General features: G+C 56.9%; 1 protein-coding gene across 1 annotated transcript; it reads right to left on the reverse strand.

Moving 5' to 3' along the window:
• Positions 1-736: 736 nt before the first annotated feature.
• LOC144488318 (NAD(P)(+)--arginine ADP-ribosyltransferase 2-like) lies at positions 737-23,683 on the reverse strand. The gene is made up of 2 exons (XM_078206364.1): positions 23,641-23,683; positions 737-1,822 (listed from the first exon to the last, which is right to left on the reverse strand). Exons 1-2 carry the CDS (start codon positions 23,675-23,677, stop codon positions 975-977), a joined length of 885 nt encoding a protein of 294 aa, XP_078062490.1. The 5' UTR covers positions 23,678-23,683; the 3' UTR covers positions 737-974.
• Between the last annotated feature and the right edge of the window lie 219 nt (positions 23,684-23,902).

Below are 23,902 nucleotides of genomic sequence, written 5' to 3' on the forward strand. Positions count from 1 at the left end.
AGGCCCCATTCAGCTCCTTCTCCAGCCTGTTACACAGGAACAGGAGGAGGCCCCATTCAGCCCCTTCTCCAGCCTGTTACACAGGAACAGGAGGAGGCCATTCAGCCCCTTCTCCAGCCTGTCACACAGGAACAGGAGGAGGCCCCATTCAGCCCCTTCTCCAGCCTGTTACACAGGAACAGGAGGAGGCCCCATTCAGCTCCTTCTCCAGCCTGTTACACAGGAACAGGAGGAGGCCCCATTCAGCCCCTTCTCCAGCCTGTTACACAGGAACAGGAGGAGGCCATTCAGCCCCTTCTCCAGCCTGTTACACAGGAACAGGAGGAGGCCATTCAGCCCCTTCTCCAGCCTGTTACACAGGAACAGGAGGGGGCCCCATTCAGACCCTTCTCCAGCCTGTTACACAGGAACAGGAGGAGGCCCCATTCAGCCGCTTCTCCAGCCTGTTACACAGGAACAGGAGGAGGCCCCATTCAGCCCCTTCTCCAGCCTGTCACACAGGAACAGGAGGAGGCCCCATTCAGCCCCTTCTCCAGCCTGTTACACAGGAACAGGAGGAGGCCCCATTCAGCCCCTTCTCCAGCCTGTTACACAGGAACAGGAGGAGGCCCCATTCAGCCCCTTCTCCAGCCTGTTACACAGGAACAGGAGGAGGCCATTCAGCCCCTTCTCCATCCTGTTACACAGGAACAGGAGGCGGCCATTCAGCCCCTTCTCCATCCTGTTACACAGGAACAGGAGGCGGCCCCATTCAGCCCCTTCTCCAGCCTGTTACACAGGAACAGGAGGAGGCCATTCAGCCCCACAGTTTGTTATGTTGTGATGTGAGGGAGATTGATTGAGGAGGGACAGGGGGCTGAAGTTGGCGGTGTTTCAGGTGGGGGTGAGGTTGAGCTGTCCAAGGCCTTTCTGCTACACGGGATGAGGGGTTGAGGGTGGGCGAGGTTGCGGGAGGGGGTGGGGAAAAGGGGAATCTAATCCTGACAGCAGAAGTAGTAGATAGAACCTCCTGCCCCGGTCAGAGCGACCAAGATCGCTATGGCGATCAGAAGCCAGGCCCACCAGGGAAGACCCTTGAGATGAACCCTCAGACGGCCAGACGCATCCCTCTCCAACTCCACCTCAACTCCCTCGTACCCCCTGGAGCGGAGTTTGAATTTGCAGCGTCCCCCCGACCCTTCGGCACTGACGATCTCAAACTTCTCATAAGGGGGGACCAAGACCTCCTTGTGAGTCTCATTGAACGAGTATTCCGCAATCAAGGCACCGTAAGTCGTGTTCAGCTGAAAGAAAGTGCCCGTTCCGAATCCCGAGGCTACTGAACTCCGGAGTGATGTGGAAGCAAACTTTCCGAATCTCATCTCTTTGCCCTTTTTCCCGGAGTGGGGCTGTTTTGTCCCTCGAGACACCAGTGACTGATTGGAACCGGTTTTCAGTCTCTGAAGAGCGACGGTGAGGAGATATTGAGAGCTTTTGTAACTGAAATTCTCGTTGTATGTGCTGATGTCTCCGTACTTTGCAATCTCCTTGTTAAACAATGCGTACTTTCCTCCACTATGGGTGTAGTAACTTACAGCGATCATGTGCTCTTTACGTAGACCCTTGGGTGGGAGTGTCCCGTTCCACTTGTTCTTGGCAGCAGTCCAGGCATTTTCAAACCCATTACCCTTCAACTCTTCCTCTAAGTCCTCGCTCGCTATCTTGTCCTGGGCTTCTGTCTGCGAGAACCAGAATGCAGCGGAATTCTCCTCCATGTTCAGCTCAATGGGAGCATTGAGGACACCGCAGCTCTCGCCATCGCGGACCGAGGGACCAGCCCAAGCTGCCAATCAGAAAGACACAAATCAGAGACACTCTACCCATCCCCCCTGGACATTCAACATCATTCCCATCGCTGAATCCCCTCTCCCACTCTCAACATCCTGGGGGTTACCACTGACCAGAATCTGAACTGGACCCAGCCGTATAAACACAGTGGCTCCCAGAGCAGGTCAGAGGCTGGGAATCCTGCGGAGAGTAACTCACCTCCTGACTCCCCCCAAAGCCAGTCCACCATCTACAAGGACACAGTCAGGAGTGTGATGGAACACCCCCACTCGCCTGGATGGGTGCGGCTCCCAACAACACTCGAGAAGCTCAACACCATCCAGGACAAAGCAGCCCCGCTCGATCGACACGCTAACCACAAACACTCACTCCCTCCACCCCCGACGCACAGTGACAGCCGTGTGTACCATCTACAAGATGCACCGCAGCGACTCACCAAGGCTCCTTAGGCAGCACCTTCCAAACCCACCACCTCTACCATCTAGAAGGACAAGGGCAGCAGATACCTGGGAACACCCCCACCTGGAGGCTCCCCTCCGAGTCACTCACCATCCCGACTTGGAAATATATCGGCTGTTCCTTCACTGTCGCTGGGGTCAAATTCCTGGAACTCCCTCCCTAACAGCACTGTGGGTGCACCTACACCACACGGGGACTGACTGATGTCCAATAACAATCCTGGAACTCCCTCCCTAACAGCACTGTGGGTGTACCTACACCACACGGGGACTGACTGATGTCCAATAACAATCCTGGAACTCCCTCCCTAACAGCACTGTGGGTGGACCTACACCACACGGGGACTGACTGATGTCCAATAACAATCCTGGAACTCCCTCCCTAACAGCACTGTGGGTGGACCTACACCACACGGGGACTGACTGATGTCCAATAACAATCCTGGAACTCCCTCCCTAACAGCACTGTGGGTGTACCTACACCACACGGGGACTGACTGATGTCCAATAACAATCCTGGAACTCCCTCCCTAACAGCACTGTGGGTGTACCTACACCACACGGGGACTGACTGATGTCCAATAACAATCCTGGAACTCCCTCCCTAACAGCACTGTGAGTGTACCTACACCACACGGGGACTGACTGATGTCCAATAACAATCCTGGAACTCCCTCCCTAACAGCACTGTGGGTGTACCTACACCACACGGGGACTGACTGATGTCCAATAACAATCCTGGAACTCCCTCCCTAACAGCACTGTGGGTGTACCTACACCACACGGGGACTGACTGATGTCCAATAACAATCCTGGAACTCCCTCCCTAACAGCACTGTGAGTGTACCTACACCACACGGGGACTGACTGATGTCCAATAACAATCCTGGAACTCCCTCCCTAACAGCACTGTGGGTGTACCTACACCACACGGGACTGACTGATGTCCAATAACAATCCTGGAACTCCCTCCCTAACAGCACTGTGGGAGTACCTACACCACACAGACTGACTGATGTCCAATAACAATCCGGCAACACCCTCCCTAACAGCACTGTGGGTGTACCTACACCACACGGGGACTGACTGATGTCCAATAACAATCCTGGAACTCCCTCCCTAACAGCACTGTGGGTGTACCTACACCACACGGGGACTGACTGATGTCCAATAACAATCCTGGAACTCCCTCCCTAACAGCACTGTGGGTGTACCTGCACCACACGGGGACTGACTGATGTCCAATAACAATCCTGGAACTCCCTCCCTAACAGCACTGTGGGTGTACCTATGCCACACGGGACTGACTGATGTCCAATAACAATCCTGGGACTCCCTCCCTAACAGCACTGTGGGAGTACCTACACCACACAGACTGACTGATGTCCAATAACAATCCGGGAACACCCTCCCTAACAGCACTGTGGGTGTACCTACACCACACGGGGACTGACTGATGTCCAATAACAATCCTGGAACTCCCTCCCTAACAGCACTGTGGGTGTACCTGCACCACACGGGGACTGACTGATGTCCAATAACAATCCTGGAACTCCCTCCCTAACAGCACTGTGGGTGTACCTACACCACACGGGGACTGACTGATGTCCAATAACAATCCTGGAACTCCCTCCCTAACAGCACTGTGGGTGTACCTACACCACACGGGGACTGACTGATGTCCAATAACAATCCTGGAACTCCCTCCCTAACAGCACTGTGAGTGTACCTACACCACACGGGGACTGACTGATGTCCAATAACAATCCTGGAACTCCCTCCCTAACAGCACGGTGGGTGTACCTACACCACACGGGACTGACTGATGTCCAATAACAATCCTGGAACTCCCTCCCTAACAGCACTGTGGGAGTACCTACACCACACAGACTGACTGATGTCCAATAACAATCCGGCAACACCCTCCCTAACAGCACTGTGGGTGTACCTACACCACACGGGGACTGACTGATGTCCAATAACAATCCTGGAACTCCCTCCCTAACAGCACTGTGGGTGTACCTACACCACACGGGGACTGACTGATGTCCAATAACAATCCTGGAACTCCCTCCCTAACAGCACTGTGGGTGTACCTACACCACACGGGACTGACTGATGTCCAATAACAATCCTGGAACTCCCTCCCTAACAGCACTGTGGGTGTACCTACACCACACGGGGACTGACTGATGTCCAATAACAATCCTGGAACTCCCTCCCTAACAGCACTGTGGGTGTACCTACACCACACGGGGACTGACTGATGTCCAATAACAATCCTGGAACTCCCTCCCTAACAGCACTGTGGGTGTACCTACACCACACGGGACTGACTGATGTCCAATAACAATCCTGGAACTCCCTCCCTAACAGCACTGTGGGTGTACCTACACCACACGGGGACTGACTGATGTCCAATAACAATCCTGGAACTCCCTCCCTAACAGCACTGTGGGTGTACCTACACCTCAGGGACTGCATTGGGTTGAAGATGGCGACTCACCCACCACCTTCTCAAGGGGCAACTTGGGATGGGCAATAAATGCAGACCAGCCAGCGACACCATATCCTGGGAATGAATAAAAAAAATACAGACACTTCCCGCGGGATTATCCACAGTTCACACCACAACAACCATTTTGAATCTGTCTCAGTATCAATGAACCATCTCAATCTGATGAAGAGGAGAAGTCCCAAGGGAACATCACACTGCGTGACAACGGGAGATAATAGGGAGAGATTTCCCAAAGGTTGGACACAGAGAGATCCTAAAGGAGGATATCGGAATGGAGAGAGGTTGAGGGAGGGAATTCCAGAGCTTAGCACCCCCACAGGGTGGCAGGTGGAGGCTGTGGTTAAGAAGGCGTATGGAATACTGGCCTTCATCAATAGAGGAATTGAGTTTGGAAATCGGGAGATAATGCTGCAGCTGTATAGGACCCTGGTCAGACCCCACCTGGAGTACTGTGCCCAGTTCTGGTCGCCTCATTACGGAAAGGATGTGGAAGCCATAGACAGGGTGCAGAGGAGAGTTACAAGGTGTTGCTTGGATGAGGTGGCATGCCTTACATAGAACATAGAACATTACAGCACAGAACAGGCCCACGATGTTGTGCTGACCTTCATCTGAAACCAAGATCAAGCTATCCCACTCCCTACCATCCTGGTGTGCTCCATGTGCCTATCCAATAACCGCTTAAATGTTCCTAAAGTGTCTGACTCCACTATCACTGCAGGCAGTCCATTCCACACCCCAACAACTCTCTGCGTAAAGAACCTACCTCTGATATCCTTCCTGTATCTCCCACCATGAACCCTATAGTTATGCCCCCTTGTAATAGCTCCATCCACCTTATGAGGATAGAACAAAGAACAATACAGCACAGGAACAGGCCCTTCGGCCCTCCAAGCCCGTGCCGCTCCCTGGTCCAAACTAGACCATTCTTTTGTATCCCTCCATTCCCACTCCGTTCTTAAACGTTCCCAGTGTGTCCGCCTCCACCACCTTGCCTGGCAGCGCATTCCAGGCCCCCACCACCCTCTGTGTAAAATACGTCCTTCTGATATCCGTGTTAAACCTCCCCCCCCCTCACCTTGAACCTATGACCCCTCGTGAACGTCACCACCGACCTGGGAAAAAGCTTCCCACCGTTCACCCTATCTATGCCTTTCATAATTTTATACACCTCTATTAGGTCTCCCCTCATCCTCCGTCTTTCCAGGGAGAACAACCCCAGTTTACCCAATCTCTCCTCATAACTAAGCCCCTCCATACCAGGCAACATCCTGGTAAACCTCCTCTGTACTCTCTCCAAAGCCTCCACGTCCTTCTGGTAGTGTGGCGACCAGAACTGGACGCAGTATTCCAAATGCGGCCGAACCAACGTTCTATACAGCTGCAACATCAGACCCCAACTTTTATACTCTATGCCCCGTCCTATAAAGGCAAGCATGCCATATGCCTTCTTCACCACCTTCTCCACCTGTGACGTCACCTTCAAGGATCTGTGGACTTGCACACTCAGGTCCCTCTGCGTATCGACACCCTTTATGGTTCTGCCATTTATCGTATAGCTCCTCCCTACATTATTTCTACCAAAATGCATCACTTCGCATTCATCAGGATTGAATTCCATCTGCCATTTCTTTGCCCAAATTTCCAGCCTATCTATATCCTTCTGTAGCCTCTGACAATGCTCCTCACTATCTGCAAGTCCTGCCAGTTTTGTGTCGTCCGCAAACTTACTGATCACCCCAGTTACACCTTCTTCCAGATCATTTATATAAATCACAAACAGCAGAGGTCCCAATACAGAGCCCTGCGGAACACCACTAGTCACAGGCATCCAGCCGGAAAAAGACCCTTCCACTACCACCCTCTGTCTTCTGTGACCAAGCCAGTAGGTTATGGAGAGATAGGGAAGGGGTGTAGGGGCTGGTGGAGGTTACAGAGATAGGGAGGGGTGTAGGGGCTGGAGGCGGTTACAGAGATGGGGAGGGGTGGAGATGCTAGGGGAGGTTTCAGAGATAGGGAGGGGTGTAGGGGCTGGAGGAGGTTATGGAGATAGGGAGGGGTGTAGGGGGCTGAAGGAGGTTAGCGAGATAGGGAGGGGTGTAGGGGCTGGAGAAGTTTACAGAGATAGGGAGGGGTGTTGGGGCTGGAGGAGGTTACAGAGATAGGCAGGGGTGGAGGGGCTGGAGGCGGTTACAGAGATAGGGAGGGGTATAGGGGCTGGAGGAGGTTACAGAGGTAGGGAGGGGTGGAGGGGCTGGAGGAGGTTACAGAAATAGGGAGGGGTGGAGGGTCTGGAGGAGGTTACGGAGATAGGGAGGGGTATAGGGGCTGGAGGAGGTTACAGAGATAGGGAGGGGGTGTAGGGGCTGGAGGAGGTTACAGAGATAGGGAGGGGTGTAGGGGCTGGAGGAGGTGACAGAGATAGGGAGGGTTGTAGGGCCTGGAGGAATTTACAGAGATAGGGAGGGGGAGTATGGGCCAGAGGAGGCTACAGAGATAGGGAAGATTTTCGGGGCTGGAGGAGGTTACAGAGATAGGGAGGCGTTTAGGGGCTGGAGGGGGTTACAGAGATAGGGAGGGGGTGTAGGGGCTGGAGGAGGTTACAGAGATAGGGAGGGGTGTAGGGGCTGGAAGAGGTTACAGAGATAGGGAGGGGTGTCGGGGCTGGAGGAGGCTACAGAGATAGGGAAGATTTTCGGGGCTGGAGGAGGTTACAGAGATAGGGAGGGGTGTAGGGGCTGGAGGAGGTTACAGAGATAGGGAGGGGGTGTCGGGGCTGGAGGAGGTTACAGAGATAGGAAGGGGTGTAGGGGCTGGAGGAGGTTACAGAGATAGGGAGGGGGTGTCGGGGCTGGAGGGGGTTACAGAGATAGGGAGGGGATGTAGGGGCTGGAGGAGGTTACAGAGATAGGGAGGGGTGTAGGGGCTGGAGGAGGTAACAGAGATAGAGTGGGGTGTAGGGGCTGGAGAAGGTTACAGAGATAGGGAGGGGTGTAGGGGCTGGAGAAGGTTACAGAGATAGGGAGGGGTGTAGGGGCTGGAGGAGGTAACAGAGATAGAGTGGGGTGTAGGGGCTGGAGAAGGTTAAAGAGATAGGGAGGGGTGTAGGGGCTGGAGAAGGTTACAGAGATAGGGAGGGGTGTAGGGGCTGGAGGAGGTAACAGAGATAGAGTGGGGTGTAGGGGCTGGAGAAGGTTACAGAGATAGGGAGGGGTGGAGATGCTAGCGGAGGTTTCAGAGATAGGGAGGTGCGTCAGGGCTGGAGGAGGTTACAGTGATAGGGAGGGGTGTAGGGGCCGGAGGAGGTTACAGGGATAGGGAGGGGTGTAGGGGCTGGAGGAGGTAACAGAGATAGAGTGGGGTGTAGGGGCTGGAGAAGGTTACAGAGATAGGGAGGGGTGTAGAGGCTGGAGAAGTTTACAGAGATAGGGAGGGGTTATGGGGCTGGAGGAATTTACAGAGATAGGCAGGGGTGTCGGGGCTGGAGGAGGTTGCAGAGATAGGGAGGGGTGGAGGGGCTGGAGGATGTTCCAGAGACAGGGAGGGGTGGAGGGGCTGGAGCATGTGACAGAAATAGGGAGGGGTGGAGAGTCTGGAGGAGGTTACAGAGATAGGGAGGGGTGTAGGGGCTGGAGGAGGTTACAGAGATAGGGAGGGGTGGAGATGCTAGCGGAGGTTTCAGAGATAGGGAGGGGTGTCGGGAATGGAGGAGGTTACAGAGATAGGGAGGGGTGTAGGGGCTGGAGGAGGTTACAGAGATAGGGAGGGGTGGAGGGGCTGGAGAGGGTTACAGAGATAAGGAGGGGTGGAGGGGCTGGAGGAGGTTACAGAGATAGGGAGGGTGTAGGGGCTGGAGGAGGTTACAGAGATAGGGAGGGGTGGAGGGGCTGGAGGAGATTACAGAGATGGGGAGGGGTGTAGGGGCTGGAGGAGGTTACAGAGATAGGGAGGGGTGTAGGGGCTAGCGGAGGTTTCAGAGATAGGGAGGGGTGTAGGGGCTGGAGGAGGTTACAGAGATAGGGAGGGGTGTAGGGGGCTGGAGGAGGTTACAGAGATAGGGAGGGGTGTAGGGGCTGGAGGAGGTTACAGAGATAGGGAGGGGTGTAGGGGCTAGCGGAGGTTTCAGAGATAGGGAGGGGTGTAGGGGCTGGAGGTGGTTACAGAGATAGGGAGGGGTGTAGGGGCTAGCGGAGGTTTCAGAGATAGGGAGGGGGTGTAGGGGCTGGAGGATGTTACAGAGATAGGGAGGGGTGTAGGGGGCTGGAGGAGGTTACAGAGATAGGGAGGGGTGTAGGGGCTGGAGGAGGTTACAGAGATAGGGAGTGGTGTAGGTGTTGGAGGAGGTTACAGAGATAGGGAGGGGTGTAGGGGCTGGAGGAGGTTACAGAGATAGGGAGGGGTGTAGGGGCTAGCGGAGGTTTCAGAGATAGGGAGGGGTGTAGGGGCTGGAGGAGGTTACAGAGATAGGGAGGGGTGTAGGGGGCTGGAGGAGGTTACAGAGATAGGGAGGGGTGTTGGGGCTGGAGGAGGTTACAGAGATAGGGAGGGGTGTAGGGGCTGGAGGAGGTTTCAGCGATAGGGAGGGGTGTAGGGGCTGGAGGAGGTTACAGAGATAGGGAGGGATGTAGGGGCTGGAGGCGGTTACAGAGATAGGGAGGGGTGTAGGGGCTGGAGGCGGTTACAGAGATAGGGAGGGATGTAGGGGCTGGAGGAGGTTACAGAGATAGGGAGGGGTGTAGGGGCTGGAGGAGGTTACAGAGATAGGGAGGGGTGTAGGGCCTGGAGGAGGTTACAGAGATAGGGAGGGTTGGAGGGCCTGGAGGAGGTTGCAGAGATAGGGAGGGGTGTAGGGGCTGGAGAAGGTTACAGAGATAGGGAGGGGTGTCGGGCTGGAGGGGGTGACAGAGATAGGGAGGGGTGTAGGGGCTGGAGGAGGTTACAGAGATAGGGAGGGGGTGTAGGGTCTGGAGGGGGTTACAGAGATAGGGAGGGACGTGGAGGCTGGAGTAGGTTACAGAGATAGAGAGGGGTGTAGGGGCTGGAGGCGGTTACAGAGATGGGGAGGGGTGGAGATGCTAGGGGAGGTTTCAGAGATAGGGAGGGGTGTAGGGGCTGGAGGAGGTTATGGAGATAGGGAGGGGTGTAGGGGGCTGAAGGAGGTTAGCGAGATAGGGAGGGGTGTAGGGGCTGGAGAAGTTTACAGAGATAGGGAGGGGTGTTGGGGCTGGAGGAGGTTACAGAGATAGGCAGGGGTGGAGGGGCTGGAGGCGGTTACAGAGATAGGGAGGGGTATAGGGGCTGGAGGAGGTTACAGAGGTAGGGAGGGGTGGAGGGGCTGGAGGAGGTTACAGAAATAGGGAGGGGTGGAGGGTCTGGAGGAGGTTACAGAGATAGGGAGGGGTATAGGGGCTGGAGGAGGTTACAGAGATAGGGAGGGGGTGTAGGGGCTGGAGGAGGTTACAGAGATAGGGAGGGGTGTAGGGGCTGGAGGAGGTGACAGAGATAGGGAGGGTTGTAAGGCCTGGAGGAATTTACAGAGATAGGGAGGGGGAGTATGGGCTAGAGGAGGCTACAGAGATAGGGAAGATTTTCGGGGCTGGAGGAGGTTACAGAGATAGGGAGGCGTTTAGGGGCTGGAGGGGGTTACAGAGATAGGGAGGGGGTGTAGGGGCTGGAGGAGGTTACAGAGATAGGGAGGGGTGTAGGGGCTGGAAGAGGTTACAGAGATAGGGAGGGGTGTCGGGGCTGGAGGAGGCTACAGAGATAGGGAAGATTTTCGGGGCTGGAGGAGGTTACAGAGATAGGGAGGGGTGTAGGGGCTGGAGGAGGTTACAGAGATAGGGAGGGGGTGTCGGGGCTGGAGGAGGTTACAGAGATAGGAAGGGGTGTAGGGGCTGGAGGAGGTTACAGAGATAGGGAGGGGGTGTCGGGGCTGGAGGGGGTTACAGAGATAGGGAGGGGATGTAGGGGCTGGAGGAGGTTACAGAGATAGGGAGGGGTGTAGGGGCTGGAGGAGGTAACAGAGATAGAGTGGGGTGTAGGGGCTGGAGAAGGTTACAGAGATAGGGAGGGGTGTAGGGGCTGGAGAAGGTTACAGAGATAGGGAGGGGTGTAGGGGCTGGAGGAGGTAACAGAGATAGAGTGGGGTGTAGGGGCTGGAGAAGGTTACAGAGATAGGGAGGGGTGTAGGGGCTGGAGAAGGTTACAGAGATAGGGAGGGGTGTAGGGGCTGGAGGAGGTAACAGAGATAGAGTGGGGTGTAGGGGCTGGAGAAGGTTACAGAGATAGGGAGGGGTGGAGATGCTAGCGGAGGTTTCAGAGATAGGGAGGTGCGTCAGGGCTGGAGGAGGTTACAGTGATAGGGAGGGGTGTAGGGGCCGGAGGAGGTTACAGGGATAGGGAGGGGTGTAGGGGCTGGAGGAGGTAACAGAGATAGAGTGGGGTGTAGGGGCTGGAGAAGGTTACAGAGATAGGGAGGGGTGTAGGGGCTGGAGAAGGTTACAGAGATAGGGAGGGGTTATGGGGCTGGAGGAATTTACAGAGATAGGCAGGGGTGTCGGGGCTGGAGGAGGTTGCAGAGATAGGGAGGGGTGGAGGGGCTGGAGGATGTTCCAGAGACAGGGAGGGGTGGAGGGGCTGGAGCATGTGACAGAAATAGGGAGGGGTGGAGAGTCTGGAGGAGGTTACAGAGATAGGGAGGGGTGTAGGGGCTGGAGGAGGTTACAGAGATAGGGAGGGGTGGAGATGCTAGCGGAGGTTTCAGAGATAGGGAGGGGTGTCGGGAATGGAGGAGGTTACAGAGATAGGGAGGGGTGTAGGGGCTGGAGGAGGTTACAGAGATAGGGAGGGGTGGAGGGGCTGGAGAGGGTTACAGAGATAAGGAGGGGTGGAGGGGCTGGAGGAGGTTACAGAGATAGGGAGGGTGTAGGGGCTGGAGGAGGTTACAGAGATAGGGAGGGGTGGAGGGGCTGGAGGAGATTACAGAGATGGGGAGGGGTGTAGGGGCTGGAGGAGGTTACAGAGATAGGGAGGGGTGTAGGGGCTAGCGGAGGTTTCAGAGATAGGGAGGGGTGTAGGGGCTGGAGGAGGTTACAGAGATAGGGAGGGGTGTAGGGGGCTGGAGGAGGTTACAGAGATAGGGAGGGGTGTAGGGGCTGGAGGAGGTTACAGAGATAGGGAGGGGTGTAGGGGCTAGCGGAGGTTTCAGAGATAGGGAGGGGTGTAGGGGCTGGAGGTGGTTACAGAGATAGGGAGGGGTGTAGGGGCTAGCGGAGGTTTCAGAGATAGGGAGGGGGTGTAGGGGCTGGAGGATGTTACAGAGATAGGGAGGGGTGTAGGGGGCTGGAGGAGGTTACAGAGATAGGGAGGGGTGTAGGGGCTGGAGGAGGTTACAGAGATAGGGAGTGGTGTAGGTGTTGGAGGAGGTTACAGAGATAGGGAGGGGTGTAGGGGCTGGAGGAGGTTACAGAGATAGGGAGGGGTGTAGGGGCTAGCGGAGGTTTCAGAGATAGGGAGGGGTGTAGGGGCTGGAGGAGGTTACAGAGATAGGGAGGGGTGTAGGGGGCTGGAGGAGGTTACAGAGATAGGGAGGGGTGTTGGGGCTGGAGGAGGTTACAGAGATAGGGAGGGGTGTAGGGGCTGGAGGAGGTTTCAGCGATAGGGAGGGGTGTAGGGGCTGGAGGAGGTTACAGAGATAGGGAGGGATGTAGGGGCTGGAGGCGGTTACAGAGATAGGGAGGGGTGTAGGGGCTGGAGGCGGTTACAGAGATAGGGAGGGATGTAGGGGCTGGAGGAGGTTACAGAGATAGGGAGGGGTGTAGGGGCTGGAGGAGGTTACAGAGATAGGGAGGGGTGTAGGGCCTGGAGGAGGTTACAGAGATAGGGAGGGTTGGAGGGCCTGGAGGAGGTTGCAGAGATAGGGAGGGGTGTAGGGGCTGGAGAAGGTTACAGAGATAGGGAGGGGTGTCGGGCTGGAGGGGGTGACAGAGATAGGGAGGGGTGTAGGGGCTGGAGGAGGTTACAGAGATAGGGAGGGGGTGTAGGGTCTGGAGGGGGTTACAGAGATAGGGAGGGACGTGGAGGCTGGAGTAGGTTACAGAGATAGAGAGGGGTGTAGGGGCTGGAGGAGGTTACAGAGATAGGGAGGGGTTTTGGGGCTGGAGGAGGTTAAGGAGATAGGGAGTGTGGTGTAGGGGCTGGAGAGGTTACAGAGATAGGGAGGGGTGTAGGGGCTGGAGGAATTTACAGAGATAGGCAGGGGTGTCGGGGCTGGAGGAGGTTACAGAGATAGGCAGGGGTGTAGGGGCTGGAGAAGGTTACAGAGATAGGGAGCCGTGTAGGGGCTGGAGAGGTTACAGAGATAGGGAGGCGTGTACGGGCTGGAGAAAGTTACAGAGATAGGGAGGGGTGTCGGGGCTGGAGGAGGTTACAGAGATAGGCAGGGGGGGAGGGGCTGCAGGAGGTTACAGAGATAGGGAGGGGTGCAGGGGCTGGAGGAGGTTACAGAGATAGGGAGGGGTGTAGGGGCTGGAGGAGGTTACAGAGATAGGCAGGGATGTCGGGGCTGGACGAGGTTACAGAGATAGGGAGGGGTGGAGGGGCTGTAGGAGGTTACAGAGATAGGGAGCGGTGTAGGGGCAGGAGGAGGTTACAGAGATAGGGAGGGGTGTAGGGGCTGGAGAAGTTTACAGAGATAGGGAGGGGTGTAGAGGCTGGAGGTGGTTACAGAGATAGGGAGGGGTGTAGGGGCTGGAGAAGGTTACAGAGATAGGGAGGGGTGTAGGGGCTGGAGAAGGTTACAGAGATAGGGAGGGGTGGAATGGCTGGAGGAGGTTGCAGAGATAGGGAGGGGTGTAGGGGCTGGAGGAGGTTATGGAGAGATAGGGAGGGGTGCAGGGGCTGGAGGAGGTTACAGAGATAGGGAGGGGTGTAGGGGCTGGAGGCGGTTACAGAGATAAGGAGGGGTGGAGGGGCTGGAGGAGGTTACAGAGATCGGGAGGAGTGTCGGGGCTGGAGGAGGTTACAGAGATCGGGAGGAGTGTCGGGGCTGGAGGAGGTTACAGAGATGGGGAGAGGTGTAGGGGCTGGAGGAGGTTACAGAGATAGGGAGGGGTATCGGGGCTGGAGGAGGTTACAGAGATAGGGAGTGGTGTAGGTGTTGGAGGAGGTTACAGAGATAGGGAGGGGTGTAGGGGCTGGAGGAGGTTACAGAGACAGGGAGGGGTGTAGGGGCTGTGGAGGTTACAGAGACAGGGAGGGTTGTAGGGACTGGAGGAGGTTACTGAGACAGGGAGGGGTGTAGTGGCTGGAGAAGGTTACAGAGATAGGGAGGGATGTAGGGGCTGGAGGAGGTTACAGAGATAGGGAGGAGTGTCGGGGCTGGAGGAGGTTACAGAGATAGGCAGGGATGTCGGGGCTGGACGAAGTTACAGAGATAGGGAGGGGTGTAGGGGCTGGAGGAGGTTGCAGAGATAGGGAGGAGTGGATGGGCTGGAGGAGGTTACAGAGATAGGGAGGGGTGTAGGGGCTGGAGGAGGTTATGGAGATAGGGAGGGGGTGTAGGGACTGGAGGAGGTTACAGAGATAGGGAGGGGTGTAGGGGCTGGAGGAGGTTATGGAGATAGGGAGGGTGTGTAGTGACTGGAGGAGGTTACAGAGATAGGGAGGGGTGTAGGGGCTGGAGGAGGTTATGGAGATAGGGAGGGGGTGTAGGGACTGGAGGAGGTTACAGAGATAGGGAGGGGTGTAGGGGCTGGAGGAGGTTATGGAGATAGGGAGGGGGTGTAGGGACTGGAGGAGGTTACAGAGATAGGGAGGGGTGTAGGGGCTGGAGAAGTTTACAGAGATAGGGAGGGGTGTAGAGGCTGGAGGGGGTTACAGAGATAGGGAGGGGTGTAGGGGCTGGAGAAGTTTACAGCGATAGGGAGGGGTGTAGGGGCTGGAGAAGTTTACAGAGATAGGGAGGGGTGTAGGGGCTGGAGAAGTTTACAGAGATAGGGAGGGGTGTAGAGGCTGGAGGAGGTTACAGAGATATGGAGTGGTGGAAGGGCTGGAGGGGGTTACAGAGATAGAGAGGGGTGCAGGGGCTGGAGAAGGTTATAGAGATAGGGAGGGGTGTAGGGGCTGGAGAAGGTTACAGAGATAGGGAGGGGTCGAGGGGCTGGAGGAGGTTGCAGAGATAGGGAGGGGTGGAGGGGCTGGAGGGGGTTACAGAGATAGGGAGGGGTGGAGGGGCTGGAGGAGGTTGCAGAGATAGGGAGGGGTGGAGGGGCTGGAGGAGGTTACAGAGATAGTGAGGGGGTGTACGGTCTGGAGGAGGTTACAGAAATAGGGAGCGGTGTAGGGTCTGGAGGAGGTTACAGAGATAGGGAGGGGGTGTAGGGACTGGAGGAGGTTACAGAGATAGGGAGGGGTGTAGGGGCTGGAGGAGGTTACAGAGATAGGGAGTGGTGTAGGGGCTGGAGGAGGTTACGGAGTTGGGAGGGGTGTAGGGCTGGAGGAGGTTACAGAGATAGGGAGGGGTGTAGGGGCTGGAGGAGGTTACAGAGATAGGGAGTGGTGTAGGGGCTGGAGGAGGTTACAGAGATAGGGAGGGGTGTAGGGCTGGAGGGGGTTACAGAGATAGGGAGGGGTGTAGGGGCTGGAGAAGTTTACAGAGATAGGGAGGGGTGTAGGGGCTGGAGAAGTTTACAGAGATAGGGAGGGGTGTAGGGGCTGGAGAAGTTTACAGAGATAGGGAGGGGTGTAGAGGCTGGAGGAGGTTACAGAGATATGGAGTGGTGGAAGGGCTGGAGGGGGTTACAGAGATAGAGAGGGGTGCAGGGGCTGGAGAAGGTTACAGAGATAGGGAGGGGTGTAGGGGCTGGAGAAGGTTACAGAGATAGGGAGGGGTGGAGGGGCTGGAGGAGGTTGCAGAGATAGGGAGGGGTGGAGGGGCTGGAGGGGGTTACAGAGATAGGGAGGGGTGGAGGGGCTGGAGGAGGTTGCAGAGATAGGGAGGGGTGGAGGGGCTGGAGGAGGTTACAGAGATAGTGAGGGGGTGTACGGTCTGGAGGAGGTTACAGAAATAGGGAGCGGTGTAGGGTCTGGAGGAGGTTACAGAGATAGGGAGGGGGTGTAGGGACTGGAGGAGGTTACAGAGATAGGGAGGGGTGTAGGGGCTGGAGGAGGTTACAGAGATAGGGAGTGGTGTAGGGGCTGGAGGAGGTTACGGAGATAGGGAGGGGTGTAGGGCTGGAGGAGGTTACAGAGATAGGGAGGGGTGTAGGGGCTGGAGGAGGTTACAGAGATAGGGAGTGGTGTAGGGGCTGGAGGAGGTTACAGAGATAGGGAGGGGTGTAGGGCTGGAGGGGGTTACAGAGATAGGGAGTGGTGTAGGGGCTGGAGGAGTTTACAGAGATAGGGAGGGGTGTAGGGCTGGAGGAGGTTACAGAGATATGGAGGGGTGTAGGGGCTGGAGGAGGTTACAGAGATAGGGAGGGGTGTACGGCCTGGAGGAGGTTACAGAGATAGAGAGGGGTGGAGGGGCTGGAGAAGGTTACAGAGATAGGGAGGGGGTGCAGGGTCTGGAGGGGGTGACAGAGATAGGGAGGGACGTGGAGGCTGGAGTAGGTTAAAGAGATGGAGAGGGGTGGAGGGTCTGGAGGAGGTTACACAGAGAGGGAGGTGGTGTTGCGGTTTGAGGAGGTTACAGAGATAGGGAGGGATGTAGGGTCTGGAGGAGGTGACAGACATGGGGTGGGGTTGGAGGAGCTGGAGGAGGTTACAGAGATAGGGAGGGCGGTAAGGGCTGGAGGAGGTTGCAGAGGTAGGGAGCGATGTAGGGGCTGGAAGTGATTAAAGAGATAGGGAGGGGTGTCAGGACTGGAGGAGGTTACAGAGATCGGGAGGGGTGTCGGGGCTGGAGGAGGTTACAGAGATAGGGAGGGGTGTAGGGGCTGGAGGAGGTTTACAGAGATAGGGAGGGGTGTAGGGGCTGGAGGAGGTTACAGAGATAGGGAGGGGTGTAGGGGCTGGAGGAGGTTACAGAAATAGGCAGGGGTGTAGGTGCTGGAGGAGGTTACAGAGATAGGGAGGGGTGTAGGGGCAGGAGCAGGTTACAGAGATTGGGAGGTGTGTAGGGGCTGGAGGAGGTTACTGAAATAGGGAGGGGTGTAGGTGCTGGAGGAGGTTACAGAGATAGGGAGGGGTGTAGTGGCTGGAAGAGGTTACAGAGATAGGGTGGGGTGTAGGTGCTGGAGGAGGTGACAGAGATAGGGAGGGGGTGTAGGGGCTGAAGGAATTTACAGAGAGAGGGAGGTGTGTGAGGGCTGGAGGATGTTACAGAGTTAGGGAGGGGTGTAGGGGCTGGAGGAGGTTACAGAGATAGGGAGGGGTGTAGGGGCTGGAGGAGGTTACAGAGATAGGGAGGGGGTGTAGCGGCTGGAGGAGGTTACAGAGATAGGGAGGGGGTGTAGGGGCTGGAGGAGGTTACAGAGATAGGGAGAGGTGTAGGGGCTGTAGGAGATTTCAGATATAGGGAGGCTTGTAGGGGCTGGAGGAATTTACAGAGATAGGGAGGGGTGTAGGGGCTGGAGGAGGTTACAGAGATAGGGAGGGGTGTAGGTGCTGGAGGAGGCTACAGAGATAGGGTGGGATGTAGGGGCTGGAGGAGGTTACAGAGATAGGGAGGGGTGTAGGGGCTGAAGGAATTTACAGAGAGAGGGAGGGGTGTGGGGGCTGGAGGAGGTTACAGAGATAGGGAGGGGTGTAGGGGCTGGAGGAGGTTACAGAGATAGGGAGGGGTGTAGGGGCTGGAGGAGGTTACGGAGATAGGGAGGGGTGTAGGGGCTGGAGGAGGTTACAGAGATAGGGAGGGGTGTAGTGGCTGGAGGAGGTTACAGAGATAGGGAGGGGGTGTAGGGGCTGGAGGAGGTTACAGAGATAGGGAGGGGTGTAGGGGCTGGAGGAGGTTACAGAGATAGGGAGGGTTGTAGGGGCTGGGGGAGGTTACAGAGATAGGGAGGGTTGTAGGGGCTGGGGGAGGTTACAGAGATAGGGAGGGGTGTAGGGGCTGGAGGAGGTTCCAGAGATAGGGAGGGGTGTAGGGGCTGGGGGAGGTTACAGAGATAGGGAGGGGTGTAGGGGCTGGAGGAGGTTACAGAGATAGGGAGGGGTGTAGGGGCTGGAGGAGGTTACAGAGATAGGGAGGGGTGTAGGGGCTGGAGGAGGTTACAGAGATAGGGAGGGGTTTGGGGCAGGAGGAGGTTACAGAGATAGGGAGGGGTGTAGGGGCTGGAGGAGGTTACAGAGATAGGGAGGGGTTTGGGGCAGGAGGAGGTTACAGAGATAGGGAGGGGTGTAGGGGCTGGAGGAGGTTACAGAGATAGGGAGGGGTGTAGGGGCTGGAGGAGGTTACAGAGATAGGGAGGGCTGTGGGGGCTGGAGGAGATTGCAGAGATAGGGAGGGGGGGTTGGGGCTGTCGGAGGTTCCAGAGATCGGGAGGAGTGTAGGGGATGGAGGAAGTTACAGAGATGGGGTGTTTGAGGGGCTGGAGAAGGTGACAGAGATAGGGAGGGGTGTAGGGTCTGGAGGAGGTTACAGAGATAGGGAGGGGGTGTAGGGTCTGGAGGAGGATGCAGAGAGTGGGAGGGGTGTTGGGGTTGTAGGAGGTTACAGAGATAGGAAGGGTGTAGGGGCTGGAGGAGGTTACAGAGATAGGGAGGGGTGTAGGGGCTGGAGGAGGTTACAGAGATAGGGAGGGGTGTAGGGGCTGGAAGAGGTTACAGAGATAGGGAGGGGTGTTGGGGTTGTAGGAGGTTACAGAGATCGGGAGGGGTGTAGGGGCTGGAGGAGGTTACAGAGATAGGGAGGGGTGTATGGGCTGGAGGAGGTGACAGAGATAGGGAGGGGTGTAGGGGCTGGAAGAGGTTACAGAGATAGGGAGGGGTGTCGGGGCTGGAGGATATTACAGAGATAGGGAGGGTTGTAGGGGCTGGAGGAGGTTACAGAGATAGGGAGGGGTGTAGGGGCTGGAGGAGGTTACAGAGATAGGGAGGGGTATAGGGGCTGGAGGAGGTTACAGAGATAGGGAGGGGTGTAGGGGCTGGAGGAGGTTACAGAGATAGGGTGGGGTGTAGGGGCTGGAGGAGGTTACAGAGATAGGGAGGGGTGTAAGGGCTGAAGAGGTTACAGAGATAGGGAGGGGGTGTAGGGGCTGGAGGAGGTTACAGAGATAGGGAGGGGTGTCGGGGCTGGAGGATATTACAGAGATAGGGAGGGGTGTCGGGGCTGGAGGGGGTTACGGAGATAGGGAGGGGTGTAGGGGCTGGAGGAGGTTACAGAGATAGGGAGGGGTGTAGGGGCTGGAGGAGGTTACAGAGATAGGGAGGGGGTGTAGGGGCTGGGGGAGGTTACAGAGATAGGGAGGGGTGTCGGGGCTGGAGGGGGTTACAGAGATAGGGAGGGGTGTAGGGGCTGGAGGAGGTTATAGAGATAGGGAGGGGTGTAGGGGCTGGGGGAGGTTATAGAGATAGGGAGGGGTGTAGGGGCTGGGGGAGGTTATAGAGATAGGGAGGGGTGTAGGGGCTGGGGGAGGTTATAGAGATAGGGAGGGGTGTAGGGGCTGGGGGAGGTTACAGAGATAGGGAGGGGTGTAGGGTCTGGGGGAGGTTATAGAGATAGGGAGGGGTGTCGGGGCTGGAGAGGTTACAGAGATAGGGAGGGGTGTAGGGGCTGGAGGAGGTTACAGAGATAGGGAGGGGTGTAGGGTCTGGAGGAGGTTACAGAGATAGGGACGGGGTGTAGGGTCTGGAGGAGGATGCAGAGAGTGGGAGGGGTGTTGGGGTTGTAGGAGGTTACAGAGATAGGGAGGGGTGTAGGGGCTGGAGGAGGTTACAGAGATAGGGAGGGGTGTAGGGGCTGGAGGAGGTTACAGAGATAGGGAGGGGTGTAGGGGCTGGAAGAGGTTACAGAGATAGGGAGGGGGTGTAGGGGCTGGAGGAGGATGCAGAGAGTGGGAGGGGTGTTGGGGTTGTAGGAGGTTACAGAGATAGGGAGGGGTGTAGGGGCTGGAGGAGGTTACAGAGATAGGGAGGGGTGTAGGGGCTGGAGGAGGTTACAGAGATAGGGAGGGGTGTAGGGGCTGGAAGAGGTTACAGAGATAGGGAGGGGTGTCGGGGCTGGAGGAGATTACAGAGATAGGGAGGGTTGTAGGGGCTGGAGGAGGTTACAGAGATAGGGAGGGGTGTAGGGGCTGGAGGAGGTTACAGAGATAGGGAGGGGTGTCGGGGCTGGAGGAGGTTACAGAGATAGGGAGGGGTGTAGGGGCTGAAGAGGTTACAGAGATAGGGAGGGGGTGTAGGGGCTGGAGGAGGTTACAGAGATAGGGAGGGGTGTCGGGGCTGGAGGATATTACAGAGATAGGGAGGGGTGTCGGGGCTGGAGGGGGTTACGGAGATAGGGAGGGGTGTAGGGGCTGGAGGAGGTTACAGAGATAGGGAGGGGTGTAGGGGCTGGAGGAGGTTACAGAGATAGGGACGGGGTGTAGGGGCTGGAGGAGGTTACAGAGATAGGGAGGGGTGTCGGGGCTGGAGGGGGTTACAGAGATAGGGAGGGGTGTAGGGGCTGGAGGAGGTTATAGAGATAGGGAGGGGTGTAGGGGCTGGGGGAGGTTATAGAGATAGGGAGGGGTGTAGGGGCTGGGGGAGGTTATAGAGATAGGGAGGGGTGTAGGGGCTGGAGGAGGTTACAGAGATAGGGGGGGTGTCGGGGCTGGAGGAGGTTACAGAGATAGGGAGGGGTGTAGGGGCTGAAGAGGTTACAGAGATAGGGAGGGGGTGTAGGGGCTGGAGGAGGTTACAGAGATAGGGAGGGGTGTCGGGGCTGGAGGATATTACAGAGATAGGGAGGGGTGTCGGGGCTGGAGGGGGTTACGGAGATAGGGAGGGGTGTAGGGGCTGGAGGAGGTTACAGAGATAGGGAGGGGTGTAGGGGCTGGAGGAGGTTACAGAGATAGGGAGGGGGTGTAGGGGCTGGAGGAGGTTACAGAGATACGGAGGGGTGTCGGGGCTGGAGGGGGTTACAGAGATAGGGAGGGGTGTAGGGGCTGGAGGAGGTTATAGAGATAGGGAGGGGTGTAGGGGCTGGGGGAGGTTATAGAGATAGGGAGGGGTGTAGGGGCTGGGGGAGGTTATAGAGATAGGGAGGGGTGTAGGGGCTGGGGGAGGTTATAGAGATAGGGAGGGGTGTAGGGGCTGGGGGAGGTTACAGAGATAGGGAGGGGTGTAGGGGCTGGGGGAGGTTATAGAGATACGGAGGGGTGTCGGGGCTGGAGAGGTTACAGAGATAGGGAGGGGTGTAGGGGCTGGAGGAGGTTACAGAGATAGGGAGGGGGTGTAGGGTCTGGAGGAGGATGCAGAGAGTGGGAGGGGTGTAGGGTCTGGAGGAGGATGCAGAGAGTGGGAGGGGTGTAGGTGCTGGAGGAGGTTACAGAGATGGGGAGGGGTGTAGGGGCTGGAGGAGGTTACAGAGATAGGGAGGGGTGTAGGGGCTGGAAGATGTTACAGGGATAGGGAGGGGGTGTAGGGGCTGGATGAGGTTACAGAGATAGGGAGGGGTGTCGGGGCTGGAGGAGATTACAGAGATAGGGAGGGTTGTAGGGGCTGGAGGAGGTTACAGAGATAGGGAGGGGTGTCGGGGCTGGAGGATATTACAGAGATAGGGAGGGGTGTCGGGGCTGGAGGGGGTTACGGAGATAGGGAGGGGTGTAGGGGCTGGAGGAGCTTACAGAGATAGGGAGGGGTGTAGGGGCTGGAGGAGGTTACAGAGATAGGGAGGGGGTGTAGGGGCTGGAGGAGGTTACAGAGATAGGGAGGGGTGTCGGGGCTGGAGGGGGTTACAGAGATAGGGAGGGGTGTAGGGGCTGGAGGATGTTACAGAGATAGGGAGGGGTGTAGGGGCTGGGGGAGGTTACAGAGATAGGGAGGGGTGTAGGGGCTGGGGGAGGTTATAGAGATAGGGAGGGGTGTAGGGGCTGGAGGAGGTTACAGAGATAGGGAGGGGTGTAGGGGCTGGAGGAGTTTACAGAGATCGGGAGGGGTGTAGGGGCTGGAGGAGGTTACAGAGATAGGGAGGGGTGTAGGGGCTGGAGGAGGTTACAGAGATAGGGAGGGGTGTAGGGGCTGGAAGAGGTTACAGGGATAGGGAGGGGTGTAGGGGATGGAGGACGTTACAGAGATAGGGAGGGGTGTAGGGGATGGAGGAGGTTACAGAGATGGGGAGGGGTGTAGGGGATGGAGGAGGTTACAGAGATAGGGAGGGGTGTAGGGGCTGGAGGAGGTTACAGAGATAGGGAGGGGTGTCGGGGCTGGAGGAGGTTACAGAGATAAGGAGGGGTGTAGGGGATGGAGGAGGTTACAGAGATAGGGAGGGGTGTAGGGGATGGAGGAGGTTACAGAGATAGGGAGGGGTGTAGGGGTTGGAGGAGGTTACAGAGATAGGGAGGGGGTGTAGGGGCTGGAGGAGGTTACAGAGATAGGGAGGGGTGTAGGGGTTGGAGGAGGTTACAGAGATAGGGAGGGGTGTAGGGGATGGAGGAGGTTACAGAGATAGGGAGGGGTGTAGGGGCTGGAGGAGGTTACAGAGATAGGGAGGGGTGTAGGGGCTGGAGGAGGTTACAGAGATAGGGAGGGGTGTAGGGGCTGGAGGAGGTTACAGAGATAGGGAGGGGTGTAGGGACTGGAGGAGGTTACAGAGATAGGGAGGGGTGTAGGGGCTGGAGGAGGTTACAGAGATAGGGAGGAGTGTAGGGGCTGGAGGAGGTTACAGAGATAGGGAGGGGTGTAGGGGCTGGAGGAGGTTACAGAGATAGGGAGGGGTGTAGGGGCTGGGGGAGGTTACAGAGATAGGGAGGGGTGTAGGGGCTGGAAGAGGTTACAGAGATAGGAAGGGGTGTCGGGGCTGGAAGAGGTGAAGTTATCCAATTGGCGCGGCACGGTAGCACAGTGGGTTCGCACTGCTGCTTCACAGCGCCAGGGACCCGGGTTTGATTCCCGGCTCGGGTCACTGTCTGTGCGGAGTTTGCACATTCTCCCCGTGTCTGCGTGGGTTTCCTCCGGGTGCTCCGGTTTCCTCCCACAGTCTAAAGATGTGCGGGTTAGGTTGATTTGCCAGGTTAAAAATTGCCCCTTTGTGTCCAGATATGTGTAGGTTAGAGGGATTAGCGGGTAAATGTGTTGGGATATGGGAGTCGCGCCTGGGTGGGATTGTGGTCAGTGCAGACTCGATGGGCCGAATAGCCTCTTTCTGTACTGTAGGGTTTCTATGAATCTATGATTCTATGAATTCACACTGACCCTCTGACAGTGCGGCACTCCCTCAGCACTGACCCTCTGACAGTGCGGCACTCCCTCAGTACTGACCCTCTGACAGTGCGGCACTCCCTCAGCACTGACCCTCTGACAGTGCGGCACTCCCTCAGCACTGACCCTCTGACAGTGCGGCACTCCCTCAGCACTGACCCTCTGACAGTGCGGCACTCCCTCAGTACTGACCCTCTGACAGTGCGGCACTCCCTCAGTACTGACCCTCTGACAGTGCGGCACTCCCTCAGTACTGACCCTCTGACAGTGCGGCGCTCCCTCAGCACTGACCCTCTGACAGTGCGGCGCTCCCTCAGCACTGAGACTGTGACCTGTGTCGAAAGATGAAACATTTAGTCATTCCAACAGCAATTGGAATCGAGGGTGCGAGCGAGAGGGAGAGAAACTGTAATGTTCTCCAGTGTGAGAGGTGCTGAAATGTGATTATCTGCTCCTGTTTGTAACAATAAGGACTGTATATTATAAATAAATACTTACAGGATGCCAGGAGCAGCGCGAAGAACAGCAACTTCATCTTTTGACAAACTCCAACCTGTTTACAATAAACATTATTGTCCCGGCACAACTTTTGATTGTGGTATTGTGTCATAAAACACATGATTTCCTTTCACTTACGTGACTGATGGAACATGCAGATACAAACCTGCAGACGTGTGATATCGTACTGAAACCACATGGGTGGGAACGAGAGCAGTGTGTGTGATAATTACTGCAACCACACCTCAAACACTGTCAAGAA

Source organism: Mustelus asterias, unplaced genomic scaffold (assembly GCF_964213995.1).
Source record: "Mustelus asterias unplaced genomic scaffold, sMusAst1.hap1.1 HAP1_SCAFFOLD_1459, whole genome shotgun sequence".
NCBI classification, from domain to species: Eukaryota; Metazoa; Chordata; class Chondrichthyes; order Carcharhiniformes; family Triakidae; genus Mustelus; species Mustelus asterias.

Bases quoted from the DNA above. Each gene is read 5' to 3' on its own strand.
- LOC144488318 (XM_078206364.1), bottom strand. From the start codon at position 23,677: ATGAAGTTGCTGTTCTTCGCGCTGCTCCTGGCATCCT. The intron at 1,823-23,640 runs GTAAGTATTTAT...TCTGATTGGCAG, and splicing joins CGCGCTGCTCCTGGCATCCT to CTTGGGCTGGTCCCTCGGTC.